The sequence below is a fragment of the Plodia interpunctella genome, chromosome 5 (assembly GCF_027563975.2).
Source record: "Plodia interpunctella isolate USDA-ARS_2022_Savannah chromosome 5, ilPloInte3.2, whole genome shotgun sequence".
In the NCBI taxonomy this organism is placed as follows: domain Eukaryota; kingdom Metazoa; phylum Arthropoda; class Insecta; order Lepidoptera; family Pyralidae; genus Plodia; species Plodia interpunctella.
Window position 1 is genome coordinate 7314192 of NC_071298.1, and position 14578 is coordinate 7328769.

The 14578-nt window shown below is 33.7% G+C and overlaps 2 protein-coding genes across 3 annotated transcripts; one reads left to right on the top strand and one right to left on the bottom strand.

Moving 5' to 3' along the window:
• Positions 1-2992: 2992 nt before the first annotated feature.
• LOC128669905 (high affinity copper uptake protein 1-like) lies at positions 2993-12046 on the top strand. Of its 2 annotated transcripts, none has more exons than XM_053745132.2 (7): positions 2993-3221; positions 5337-5460; positions 6633-6767; positions 7604-7716; positions 8414-8536; positions 9203-9232; positions 11621-12046. In XM_053745132.2, the coding sequence occupies exons 2-7, from the start codon at positions 5356-5358 to the stop codon at positions 11820-11822; spliced, it is 708 nt and encodes a 235-aa protein (XP_053601107.1). In that variant the 5' UTR covers positions 2993-3221; positions 5337-5355; the 3' UTR covers positions 11823-12046. The 2 variants fall into 2 exon arrangements, with proteins under 2 accessions (XP_053601107.1, XP_053601108.1); XM_053745133.1 differs by lacking the exon at positions 2993-3221 and adding an exon at positions 5121-5259.
• A 418-nt stretch (positions 12047-12464) lies between these two features.
• On the bottom strand, positions 12465-13887 carry LOC128669906 (zinc finger protein 271-like). The gene is made up of 2 exons (XM_053745134.1): positions 13446-13887; positions 12465-12908 (listed from the first exon to the last, which is right to left on the bottom strand). Exons 1-2 carry the CDS (start codon positions 13685-13687, stop codon positions 12587-12589), a joined length of 564 nt encoding a protein of 187 aa, XP_053601109.1. The 5' UTR covers positions 13688-13887; the 3' UTR covers positions 12465-12586.
• Between the last annotated feature and the right edge of the window lie 691 nt (positions 13888-14578).

Sequence of the window (14578 nt, forward strand, 5' to 3'; positions counted from 1 at the left end):
TAGTTTGGTACCTACATGTTGGTATCTCTGATTTCGATTCAATAGATGAACACTCTGAATCGATTGCTCTATTATATCGATATATCAGGGAAAAGTATAATGAAAGATTTTTACTGATAAATTTATTATTGTATAGCTTTACTCAGTAAGTACTCCCTTGTTATGTTCTTATTTAAATTTTTCTTTCTTATAATAGAACTTCTCCCAAAACTATATTTAGTGACAGAAGTAACATATTAGACTATAATATGACTTAAGTACAAATAGTTTGTTTTTTCTTTACAAAAATGTCATTTTTATCACAAGCTTTTATTGGTCTCACAGAGTTCTCTTGTTGGGAGCCGTTCCTGGGTGCACCATCAGGTCATGCTTATCATAATTTTACAATTATATTCTTACAAAATTTCAGCTCAGTCGGTTGAAGATATCTGCCACAAAACTGCATTACAAGGTTACACCCGAGCACACTTACATACTTACGTAAACATTTGTGTTAAATAGGAGCTTGTAATAAACAAAGCTTGTATAAAACAACCTTTTGGGCAAGTTGCTGCATGGCAACGTCTATGATGCGTTATTATTATTATTTTTTTAGTTTTGATATTTTTGTTACTAATAAAGCATATTACGCAAAGCTCAACGCAGATGGCGCTACTAGTACAACTAAGGTACACAAACATTGCCAATGGAGGCAAAAAGCGCCAATTTTCAATATTGTTGCAGATTTACGACCAAAATAACTTCTATGCAATCGTGATGCAAGTTTAAAGCGAAAAAAAAGGATTTAGTGTATTATCCTGAAAATAATAACACTATTAAGTTATGTTCTGCATTATTTGGCCAACTTTGGTCCTATATTGATATAAACTCGATTTTGACTGAAGATCTTACCTGTATGAAGTGAATATTTTAATAAGTTTTCACGCGTGAAGTGTTCAGAGCTTTTTTCGACCGTTTACTTGCTTGAAAATTTTACAGCGTGAGGCGTATACCATACTTTTTGAAGTTTTTTTATGTTATGGAAAACGATTTTTCCCAATATATCGGCATCCTAATATGCTACATTGTTGTATATTTTCACAAACGAATGATTACGTAATGAAAGGATTAATAATATACTCTAAAATAAACGTTTTAATCGACATAGCAAAAGGCGGTAAAGCTTTTGTGTACCTAACATACAGTGTTGTACTCTAGCGGGATAAATGTGCAGTAATACTCCCTATTAAGGTAAGATAAAATATTGTGAAAAAAGTATTATTTTTATTATAATAATACTCGTATACCTACATTCTTAAAGAAATAATCGTGTGAGACAAGAATCGGCATTTAAAATAATATCGTCGTCTCTTTCTGAACTCAACCAAAACAACGCGCACAGTCCACTCTGAACCCACCCGCTCTGGGTCGCGCCGCCCTTCTAAATCTATGTTTTCGTTGAATAGAAAGGCATACCTAAAGCATTCCCAAAAACTTTTGTAAGGCACGTCGCCTGCCACCTATAAATTATAAATTTGTAAAGTTTTATGGTGCCCGCTTCATGACGATAATGTATTTTTCCATAAAATCGATGTTATTCTAGATACATCAACATAGTATCGATTTTTCGTTACAGTGGTTGTGGAGTGCATCGATGCTTGCCGCCAAATCCGCCGCCCCGCCACCTCGCCAACGAACGCCGCGCGCGCTTGCTGCCTCTCGCTTCAGTGTTGCTACAATACAGAGTCGTCTTGCAGTGACATGCATCGATGCAAATTTTATAGGTAACTGCCACTATAATGTTTTTATCATGGAATTAGTTCGGAGTACCTACCTTGAAGTGTCTTGCATCGATGCAAATTTTATAGGTAACTGCCACTGTAATGTGTTTTTGACCATTCTGTTAGGTATTCCATGGACCTACCATAAAACAAACACCTAATGTTGCCAGCCAACAGGAGACAGCATCCTCATTTATCGCGTCCGCACCATGGATTTAGTAAGTACTTCGGTACCCACTAATAGGGCTTATTATGCAAAGCTCGGCGCAGATGACGCTACTGGTCAACTAGGGTTAACAAACATTGCCAATTGAGGCAAAAAGCTAATTTGCGCTAATAGGGCATATTACGCAAAGCTCAGCGCAGATGGCGCTACTGGTACAACTAAGGTACACGAACATTGCCAATGGAGGCAAAAAGCGCCAATTTTCAATATTGTTGCAGATTTGCGACCAAAAATACCTTCTACGCAATAGTGGTGCGAATTTAAAGGAAAATGGAAGGATTTAGTCGATTATCCTGAAAATAATAATACTATTTTAGGTTAAGTTCTGCATTATTTGGTCAACTGAGGTCATAAACTGATATAAACTCGATTTTGACTGAAGATCTTACCCATATGAAGTCCATATTTTAATAAGTCTTCACGTGTGAAGTGTTCCAAGCTCCTTTTCGACCGATGGCTGACTCAAAAATTTTACAGCGTGAGGCATATACCATAATTTTTGAAGTTTTTTTATGTTATGGAAAACGATTTTTCCCAATATATCGGCATCCTAATATGCTACATTGTTGTATATTTTCACAAACAAATGATTACGTAATGAAAGGATTAATAAAGTACTCTAAAATAAACGTTTTAGTCGACGTTGCAAAAGGTGGCAAAGCTTTTGTGTACCTAACATACATTGCTGTATTCTGGCGGGACAAATATGCAGTAATACTCCCTATTTTTGTGGTATATTTTTACAAACGAATGCTTACATAATGAAAGGATTACTAAAGTACTCTAAAATAAACGTTTGAAAAAACCTAATGACGTCATCAAGAACGCAGCGCCCACCTACATTTTGGCTCGGCCGCCGCACACGCAATATTTCCAGTTCAAACAAGCAAACTAAAACTGCTGTGCTGTGAATGGGTCCATTTACTTTGTCAATTTGACAATTATACTTTGAAAATTAAAGTTGACTTTGACTGTAATTCACAAAAAACATCCCCCCCCCCCTTGTCACCTCCCCTCATTTAACTCAAAAAAACTCAACTGATAGCTCGCTCAAGCCAGTCAGTCAAAGCAAATACGATTTCGTTTTGTATTTTAGGAGTTGTTTTAATTATTCCAAATTAATAGCATTCCTCTAATGTTAACAAATTAGGAAGTTATTTATACGTATGTCTACTCCTATTTTTAATATTTTTTTTGCTGCGTTACGTACTCCTGCTGGCATATTTTTACTCACAGTAAGTGAACGTCAATAATAATATTATGTAAACTATAAGTACAATGCTATAAATATTTCATTATATTTTATAGCTTATTTTAAGTTGCTTTCACCAATATTTATTATCTGCAAGCTTTTATGAGTTCAAAACAATCTACACTATGCGGTCCTCACATTTTGCATACTTATTAACCTTCCTTCAGCACCTAGCGTCTGCTCTAAAAGATTAAATTCGTTATGTAGGTAGGTAGGTTCCTTGGTAATAATACTTGAATTAAATCATAGTTAGAATATCCTGAAATTAGGGAATGGGAAATAACACTGTTTTATCGAGCTTCGCAAGCTATCATTCACAATAAAACAGCGTGAGCAGAAACTAGCATTGTATTTGAAAAATTGGCTGTGTGTTTTGTACGTAGGTACATTATAAAAAAACTTGCTGACTTCAAAAAAAAACTAACTATTTGGAGGCTCTTATTGGAGGATAAACAAGTGAAAAATTACTGTAATTATAACAATACTTTCAAAGATATGACAAAAATGACATATTTTTAGACAACTATGTGCTCGTACAGAGCATTTAGCTATTGCAAAAAAAGCTATGTTTATTGATATTATATTGATGACTTCTACAAAATTTTAGTATTTTACTATTGAGTTTATTTATAATTTTATTAGATGGACTAGTTGTATTTAAGAAAAGTAGATTTTTATAAATGAATAAATAGATGGACTATCCAACTTAAAATTTTTGTATCCAGCTGTGTTGCTCAGTCTTTAAAATAATTCATAATGACCTTATTTATATCTATTTTATATAGATTATACATATTATTTTAAATTTTCTGACTATCTACTGTATTTAAACATTTTTGGCATCTAAAAAGCTACTTGACTTTTTATTACAAAGAATGCGGCACCTACATACTTTTGCAGTTAGTATATAAACTAAACTAAGTAATACTTTAATTTATGGTAAAACAAAATCAAAATTGGTAACTAATAAAATTCAGTATTCCCTATTATGTCTCTCTTTTGATGAAAGGATTGTTTACTCAGGATTCAAAATCTGCTAACTATAATACTTTCTACTATAGTAAAATAAAAGCTTTTGAAAATGTAAGGTGGGGCTGGTGTACGGGCATAAAGTACAACTTAATTCGCGACAAAATCTTTTTAACCATAAAGAGGTAACCAAAATTAACAGAAAAATCTCTCATAATTATCATTTTTAGGGTAAAACGGAACCCTTATAGAATCACTAGTGTGTCTACTTGTATGTGTACTTGTTGAAATTTGGTATCTACTATCTACATTGGTAGAAGTAGAAACTACATTGCAATCATAAGTCGAGGTGTGGCCTGTTTAATATGACTTGAAATCAAATTTTTGCGCTGCACTTTTTGGTTTGGTGTTTTCATTTGTTTTTCGTAATATACTTCGGCGTAAAATAGAGACTAATTTAATATATTTAAGATAGAAACGCCTTTCAATGGCAGTCAGGGATCAAAGGATCATCTTTTACAACATATAGTAAACTCTAATCATATCTGATAATCATATCTTTTACTCTGGCGTATCCTAAAGCTAATGTCCTAAATCTTAATTTCGTGCAGTAATTCAAAAAGGGTTTGTTGTACAAAAGTCCTAAAGCTCCTGAGTAGAGCACCATTTCAGGAGATTTGTCGAACATATCAAACTGAGGTAGAACATGCACCCAATGACAATGAACTTGTTCTATATAAGTACTTTGTGCCCGAATTGAAAGCTACGTCCGCTTGCGTGGCTCGCGGACACCCCACTCTGCAATAAAAAACGTTGAGTACTTATTACTGAGCCTCTGTCCAATGAAGGCTGCGCGATTTCGTCTGCGAACGTGAATGTAGCATAACATATACTTACTTGTTTTTGGTTGTACACATAAATGTTTAATAAACTTAGGTTCATTGTTCTTTATGTCTGCTTTTAATCCATAACCAACGTTACTGGCGGCGGCGAAAGGTGTAATGTAGAACAAACTTAAGTTATTTATCGAAGTCGTGCTAGTGTTCTCACCGGTGCGTTGCGTTGATCTTGTGACCTTTTACTAAGAAAGTTATATTGCAAGTACGTAACAAGTCTTCTTACTTCACAGACTTGGTTAAACATACATCATGGACCACTTGCATAATATGGACCATTCTAACCATGAGGGAATGCAGCATATGCATCACAATAATATGGACCACGACACACATAAAATGAATTTTGATATGAATGTAAGTAAAGTTTTTTATTAGTTTTACGATACATCCTTACTTGATTATTTTTACCAATTTCCTAAAAAAACTGTCATCACTTATCAAGCAGAATCGCTTAAGTTAGCTATATTTAAAATGATAATATAGGATTTGATTGATTACTAATAATAGGATTTTCCCCTTGTAACATAGGTAAGACACTAAAAGCTAAATCAAAAGTTGCTTTGCTTATGTTACATAATCTAGTTTAAATTTGACCTTCATTTGCGACACAAAGCTGATACCGATCTGAAAGTAAATTACACAAGTAGGTACCAATCTACCTAGTTAGTAGGATATTGTTTAAATTATGTCAGTTATGTAATTATTTAATTAACAGCCTATGTTAATTCAAGAATATAATAAATCGAAACAGACATGTACCTATATTGTATTCATACAAATATTCTAGTACATACTATAGACAATACATGGCATTATTAAAATCTATGAAGTCTATAAACTTATGTGATAGATTTAAATTGTGTGTGACTGCCCAGACGCATTGGGATCTTTCAATTCACAATATGCAAAAGGCATTAGGTATAAGGAAAATACCTAACTAATTGTATTGGCAGGACCAGTTTGGCTAGTAAATACGTAATAAGGTATATCAGGTGGGTCGTCTGAATAAGTTTCTATAATTTTGTACTTAAATGTAAATGATAATAATGATGTCTAAAACCAATTTATGTTTTAACACTTCTTGTACCACCGAGCTTGGTTCCCATAAGAAACCCATTTTTGCAAAAAATTGCTAAGTATAGGGGTATACTTATTTCGTGCCCTTAGGGATGGAAGTTTTAAAATCTGATGTTTTAAAAATGAATGCATTAATATTTCTTACGAACAAAAAACAAATAATAAAAAAATGTCTAGGTAGGTAGGTACTGGAAATAGGTTGAAACGAAGATATTTTGAAATTACAGACAGATTTGTATGGATATATGCATTTTTCCAGGCAAGTGTTGTATTTAAAGGAAAGTTTATATTTTTTCATATAAATGTAATTTGTCCATACGATTTCGTTGCCGCAAATACTCGTGATAATGTAGTACAGTTATAACGTTCACCATTTTTATACAGAAGGTTTATTTTTATCAACAAATGTCATAGAATGGTTGTAGTATATTATTGCTCATTTATTTCAGTTTATTAACAACACAGCTGACGATATTAGCAGTATGGGACAGTCATCAGACGTGTTGAGACAAGGGGAGCATGGAAGCCATGTTAGTCACGGTGGACACGATATTCACACGTCTACCCATCATATGTCTATGACAGTAAGTTCATATTATTTGAGGACTACTATTGAGCTCGAGGTTGTTTTATGCGACAGACACAGAATCGCCGTACGCCGCGTTCGTCACGAAGAGACGGCATTCTTTCTTGCGCTCGTTACGCTGCGTCATATGCATTGTATTGTATATGGATTAAAATAGTGCACCTTAGACGCAATGCATCTAACGCACTAAACATCCGCGTGCCATTTTAGCGATGTATTTAGTATCAATATACATATATATATTTTAAACCAGTCTAAATTTCCTAATTACTAACATCTAATAATATAAATAACTATGGGGATCAATTATTTGGTCTACCATTTTAACCAAAAAAAGTCAGCCTATTATTTATTTGGCCAGCAAATAATAATGGTTTGGTGGGCAAAAAAAAAATTGATTCGGGAATTCTTGTTCCGCATAAAATCGTGATAATGGTCAGCAATTGAAATAAAAAATATAAGCGGGCCAGTAAAATAATTATTTGAGCAGCAAGGATTACTCGCCTGCTTTTACTGTTCAAAATGATGTAAAATGTAGAACAATTTAGGTATATTTGCTGACCAATTAGATACTTTAGCTAACCAAATTTATTTTTTGTTGGCCAAAATACGAATACTTTGCTGACCGTTTATATAATGAAGTGCGATAGTGACAAAACATATTTTAGCTTAAAGTATGCTTTATTTTTTTATGACTAAAAGGGAAAATCAGAAATAACAAAATAATCGATTATCGACCCTTGCGAATTAACAATTTCTCTCTGCATTTTACATTTGTTTTTGTCTGAATTTCTATGCTGCTATGTTGTAATTAATTACTATGTACATTTTTAGTTTCATGGGGGTTGCCAGGAAGTTATACTATTTTCATGGTGGGACGTTGACGAAGTTGGCGAATTCGTTGGATCTTTCTTCGCAATATTCATAATGGCTTTATTGTACGAAGGGTGAGAAATTTGTATTGTCATAATTACCCGAAACAAAATTTATCTCCAACTCATGGATAGGGGTATAAGGAAGAAAGTTCCACATGTACCCACCAGCGGATATAGCTCAGTAGTGATATATGTATAGAATAGGGGTCTATACAATATCACGTTTTTATTTGTTACCAACAGAGCTAAGAGTCTCGGAAATCGAAGTGCACATTTAGTTTTAGGTGAAAAATGCGATTCTGAAATAGAGGTTGCTAATAGCCCTCTCTCTTATCTGAGCGGTTTCCCGGTTGATTCCGCAGCCATTGAGCGTCGGATTCAGGGTCTGGTTTCTTAACATTTCATCTCAACTTCGCACGGTCGTCGGCATCCCTAGTAGTCCAGACCATTGGCACGCAACACATATAATCCTTGACGACATACAGACTGTTGCTACCAACCCGTCGCCTTTGAAAATAATTGTTTATAGTCCTTTCTCTTGATTGACTCTTTAGTTGAAAATACCTACCTACTATTATCATCATTCATTGATCTGTAATAAACTTCATCGTTTTTATGAATTCCCCATATAAAACTTTTTAAGTACATACTTATCACTTTAGTATAATAATCGTATCCTTGCCTCCTGATAAAATTAAATAAATCCTATTCACCATTTAGATTTCCGTGTTAGATTTTGAGATTAAAATATTTGATTACCATATTTCAGACTAAAATACTACAGGAAGCATTTATTATGGAAAACATATACTGGTCTCCAGTATTGTGCTGTATCATCTCCTGACAAACGAGCAGGAAATATATGTGCAGCGGACGAGCCACAGGTCATACAGTAAGTGAATCATGTTTGTCCATTGTCATGTTTATCTTCTAATGTTGCTTCCTGGTGGTTCCTTAGATTTTGTTGCAATTCGATTCGTAAAATATGGCGGCGATTCTGGCTATATTAAATAGTTTTAAACGTTATATAAGTATGCTAATTACTGATACTTGCGTTCATAAAGCTTTGTCTTTTACTGGGTCAGTTTCATTAATACATGTGGCCTCGGGCGTTGTCTTATTCATTGGTGCCACAGCTAGCGAGAAATGCGCGGTTATTATCGATAATGGTGTAGGAGCAATTCAAACAAAAGATAAATTTATTTACACCTATCTTCTTAGTTCCACTGGAGTGGAACACTTTATGTTATCAAGAGTTTATCTATTAGGAAAATGCATATACAGCTAAAATGTCGGGTATACACGATTTTAGGACGGCTTTCTATTTATTCAAATTAAATATTCTTAAGTAATTACTATCGGCTATTTTGTTATTTTGCTGGCTTAAAACATCGTAACTCTGTTTAACATTATTCTAATAATAATAACATAAATTGTTACGGATTATAGCAAAAATCTCACATAATTAGCATGGTTAATGGCTTCATTTATTTTGCTACGTTAAAAGGTAATGAATTCAACAAATCATAGTTACCTATTCAAGATTTTTTTCTTACAGACCCGTGCCTCATGCTCTTGAAAGAAATGTGTAAGTATTTAGTCCGTACATAAGGGTTTTCCTGAATGTGGAATTTACAGTACAGAAAGATGAATTAAACATAATGGTTTACTAAAGTATGGAAGAGAGAATTTTGTTACTTTTATTATGAGGTAAGTAAGAGATAATTATCTTACTTATCTCCTAGGAGTGTAGTCGTACATGCCAAATTCCAGTTTGGACAATGGTATATAAAGCCGAAAATGGTAGATAGGGTATCGTATCCACATTATCAGAAAAATATTTCCATGTGGGAAAAAACATCAAAATAGGGGGTTAATTAAGATTTTAGATTATGGTAAAATTAGTGCAGTGCCATCCCTGGAATAGCTGATTTCATTCATCTGTACAAGTTTTTGTTTATTGACTTCAGTACCAGGATTGGTGAAAATTATGATGATGAACATTCAAAACATAGCTTTTATGCCTAAAATCTTTGAGTCTCTGAGAGGACGATATTAACTTTTTAATTATGAAATACATGCAAAATCGCTTTTACGAAACTGTTTCTATTGGAAACGTAAGTAAAAGCTATAATAAGATATTTTATCGTATTGACAATTGAAGCAATTCAACTTTTCAAATTATTACAAAGTAAACAATTAGGTACAATTTAGGGAATATCTCTTCTGAATCTGATCTTTAAAATAACGTGTGCCAGGTGCACACGTTATTTTAAAGATCAGATTCGCATGTGAATGTGAAAGAGATGGATGGAATGAAATATTGCCTATTATTTTTAGTGTCGATTCCATGGTTCTGTATGATTTATTATTACCTACTCATAAAAAAATTTTTATGTGAAATCTTTGTAGTTTGTTGTTTACGTTTTTCAATTAATGAAATAAATCATTATTGTTAATAATTTAAGTATGGTGTGGTATGAGTACTTTGTTTAATAATTTTTTTTATTAAATGTTCCTTTTGTTAGTGGACTGTATTTGTGGTACTTAGTTCGTCGTAGAGGACAATTATATAATTAAATTGCAGGCTTTAGTTAGACGATCCTTTTATTTTAGCACACACAGGAAGAGAGAGAAATGATACATACAATGTTGCCAGTATTAAAATTAAATTTAATGTTGCTAGTCGCAACATTAATACTTGTTCACACGGCGCGGCGCTGCATTTTAGAGTAATCTTGAAAAGCGGTTTTAACAATGATGGTCTAACAACATACAGTGCGAAGAGTAGAAGAAAAAGTAGGCAAGTGGACGCTCTGACGCGGCCGGGGAAGAAACACACAAATCTATGGTTGTTTCACATTTAGCGCGAGGAACTCTAAATAGGTACTAGGCGGACATAAGATTTTGGAATCCTGGACTTCCGGAAGTAGTTACCGTTCATCAGTCGATTGAGAAACGCCGACGTGTTATGACGTGATATTTTATTTCAAATTGTCGTCGTGTAGAAACAGACTTTATTTTGTTTTTTGACACTAATTAGTAGTGTACTTAGTGTAGTACATTATGATGATGTATCATAATGTACTACTACACTACGTACTATCCGGGGTGCGCGCGTGCGCGCCTTATCAAAGGCGACATATTCAAGTGTTGTGATTTATTATTAAATCTAGGATGAATGTGTTGAAGATTAGTTTTGAAAGTGTCCACTAAAAAGTGTGTAGTGTCAAGGTCGCGTCGTCCGCCAATATCGGGGACGAGAGCGCGCTCGCGTGCGCGACGTCATCAAAGGCAAATTATTAAAGGTGTATTCAAAGGAAAATTAGGTATGTTTTCGAAATATTTTGAGGCACAAGTTTGAATTGTACTAGGAGATTACAACTTAAAAGGAGTTTTAACGGACGCTTTGCGGGTGGTGTCAAGTAGGACGGCAGTGTATTGCCGTCCTTTTCTAGAATTAAGGATGTCACTAAAGAAAAATAAATATTGTTTTTTTATTTTTGTATAGAAAAAATATTACAAGATATAAATATTTTTATCATCACCATACAACTTATATGAGCCTCGGGGTATGGCCTTGCCACGGCTTTATATACCATTGAGCAAACACCTTGTATATATATTGTATAGTTCTAAAATGAAAGCAATATGAACGGCTAGCTAGAATATAATTATACCCAAAATATAAATACTGTTACCACAAATAGGTAAGTAGGTACATATTATGTACAGATAGTTACGTTTCCCTAGTGATTTCATTTAAGTGATCTTTACATTTATTTCGTGAAGAAACATATAATTCAGAAAACTTACGACTAACGTAAGTAGGCATAGTATACTTAATGAATAAAAGATACCATTTATAAAAAACAAAACCATTTATAAAGAAACTCTAGGAAACAGGTGTAATAATATGTATGTACCTATGTATATCGAAATTAATAGTGAACTGACATGACTTCTATCTTTTCAGACCAAGCATGCTCAGCGCGCCTCATGCTTGGCAAACTGTGCTCCACGGACTGCAAGTGCTTGTCAGTTACATGCTAATGTTGGTGTTCATGACATATAACACCTGGCTTTGCGCAGCAGTTGTTCTCGGCTCAGCAACGGGCTACTTCCTCTTTGGTTGGCGTGAATCTGTAGTTGTCGATTTTACGGAACATTGTCACTGACATATAGCTGTGATAGTGAATTAGACTAGTATTACTAGGTACTAGGCTACCTATTGTATAACCTCGCTATTTGAGAAGCTCAAAATGAATTACAAATATCATGGTATTTTCATGTTATAAGTGGACAGCCTTTTGTGTAAGTACTTTTGGGCAAAAATATTTATACCAGTTATATACTTTTTAGGAATATACTATTTAGGTTACTAATAAATGCTTTGAATTGATTGCTAACCTATTATTTAGTTCCCCCAATAAAAGTCAAATAGCTAAAAGTGATTTGTCTGAATTAGTTGTCATCTCAGTTTTGGCTGACTTTACATGTGTGATAATTGGTGTCAGGTTTAAACATTTCACAGGTTTTCCTTTTTGGTTCTTCGTGGGAACTAGCAGGATTTGTAAATACTGATAGTTACCAAATATGAGGGGTTCCATAAGGATTTGTGAGCTTGTTGAATCGCCTTTTAGATGCCAAGGAAAACCAATGAGATTTGTGATTTGAGATTTGTGATGATAACACACACTGAGAAACAAAAATATCAATCAATATACTAACTACACTTTTCTAATTTTCTGGCATAGTGTGTTTCATGTTCTTCACAATAGTAAACTATTATTGAAGATGTGTAAATGAAAAGTGGATGGTATTTTAGAAATATAAATTTTAATCAGAATATAAATAAAAATATGAGATCATTTAATTACTATACCACATATTTCTAATATAATACAGTCTAAATCTCTATGTTTTCATTTCCTATATCATATTAATTTTGTGTTATGTCCCAGTGCCTATGTCTACAATGTTTTTTTAAATTTGAGCTGCTGTTGCATCTGTAACTGCAATGGTTACAACTATATGGCCTTTCATCGCTGTGAATCCTTTTATGTACCTTCAAGGAATTTATAAAATTTGATCTAAATGAACACTGGTCACAAAGATAGGGCTTCTCTGAAGTATGTATCCTTTTGTGTTTAACCAGATTTGAAGACAACTTTGATGTGTAAACACAATTTGGATAGTCACATGAAAATTGTTTCTCTTTATGTATCTTTGAGTGTTTTTGGTATTCTTTCATGTTGCTGCTTCTGAAAATAGAAATAATTTTCTGTAGGTAACTGAATAGGAAAGAACAGAACCTTTAGATTCATCATGTTCAACTGCCCATAGGTCACTATAATTTTTTTAAATATCTACATAAACTTTTGTGTAAACATACTTCCTTTCTGCTTCTAAATTATATCTTTATACAACACTTATGAATAATGCAAAAACTCTACTGGGTAGACTTCTAATTTGTTGTGGTTACGATTTAAAATAGCTCACAAGGATAAGAGTGCCTATCGAAAATTCCTAAGAGTATAAAGCCCTGTGGCTAATAAAGAAGTGATTATGATAGGAATAGGAACCAAAAAGTAGGTATAGAACATAGTATTTATCCTACCTACACGGTAGGTACACAACCTACTCCCTATTTTTTATGCGGGTAGGGTAGGATAATAAATAGTTACTTTTTATTTATCTCTTAACACATTTTATAAATTTGTACGAAACCTCCGGTGTGCGAGACTCGCTCTTGACAACCATAATATTTAGCTCATAAAATAATAATTCTCAAGCCTTACATATGTGAGCACACTTGGCACAAAAGACAGCTGTCCTGTTGGTCGATATCTAGAAAGTCTACATTTGGTGGCGACTTCATAGAATCTGTAAAGTCTTTCGAGCCTTGTTCCAAATCAATATTTGGTAGTGGACACTCATTTTCCTTAATTTTTTTTAGTAATCTTGATATTATTGACGGTGGCTGTTGGCTGAATTTTATCACATTTTTGTTACTAGGCCGCCCACTATTATTGCAAGCCATCTTTTAAGAAATATCAATACAAAATAATAATGAATTATTAGTAGGTAAGGTAATTCTAAATCTAGACGTAAATAAATAACAACACTCCTTACAAATCAATACAGTAAACTACAATACAATAGTGATGTACTCTAGTCTAGGTAAAGTATGCATCTAGATATGGTAACTCCGGATTCGATTCGAATCATTAAAAGAGCCGATACCGCACGTGTGTTACCGCCGCTGCCATGTCGCAGCCTGTCACCAGTACAGTCAAACAATGTTACCATGGAATAGGGAGTATTACTGCACATTTATCTTCGAAAACTATGGGATACGCCTCACGCTGTAAAGTTTTCGAGGATCACTTCACATGTGAAGACTTATAAAATAATGGACTTCATACAGGTAAGATCTTCAGTCAAAATCAAGTTAGGTATATCAGTTTATGACCACAGTTGACCAAATATTGCAGAACATAACCTAAAATAGTGTTATTATTTTTAGGATAATCCACTAAATACTTCCTTTTTCCTTTAAACTCGCACCACGATTGCATAGAAGGTATTTTTGGTCGTAAATCTGCAACAATATTGAAAATTGGCGCTTTTTGCCTCCATTGGCAATGCTTGTGTACCTTAGTTGTACTAGTAGCGCCATCTGCGCTGAGCTTTGCGTAATATGCCCCATTAGTAGGTACTGTATGAAGTACTTACTAAATCAATACAAAATGTTATCTATTATACACTTATATACACAGACCTAAGACTAAATAGGATTATATTCACTACCTGATTATATTAAATTAAATGTCTGTGATTATAAAAGATAAAAAAGAAACTTAGAGGAGATTGAATTACACTGTCCTATCACTGCATTTAACATCACAAGGAAAGACAAGGGATCCATATA

Bases quoted from the DNA above. Each gene is read 5' to 3' on its own strand.
- LOC128669905 (XM_053745132.2), top strand. From the start codon at position 5,356: ATGGACCACTTGCATAATATGGACCATTCTAACCATGAGGGAATGCAG. The intron at 5,461-6,632 runs GTAAGTAAAGTT...CATTTATTTCAG, and splicing joins AAATGAATTTTGATATGAAT to TTTATTAACAACACAGCTGA. The intron at 7,717-8,413 runs GTGAGAAATTTG...ACCATATTTCAG, and splicing joins ATGGCTTTATTGTACGAAGG to ACTAAAATACTACAGGAAGC.
- LOC128669906 (XM_053745134.1), bottom strand. From the start codon at position 13,687: ATGGCTTGCAATAATAGTGGGCGGCCTAGTAACAAAAATGTGATAAAA. The intron at 12,909-13,445 runs GTAAGGCTTGAG...TTCTATTTTCAG, and splicing joins TGCCAAGTGTGCTCACATAT to AAGCAGCAACATGAAAGAAT.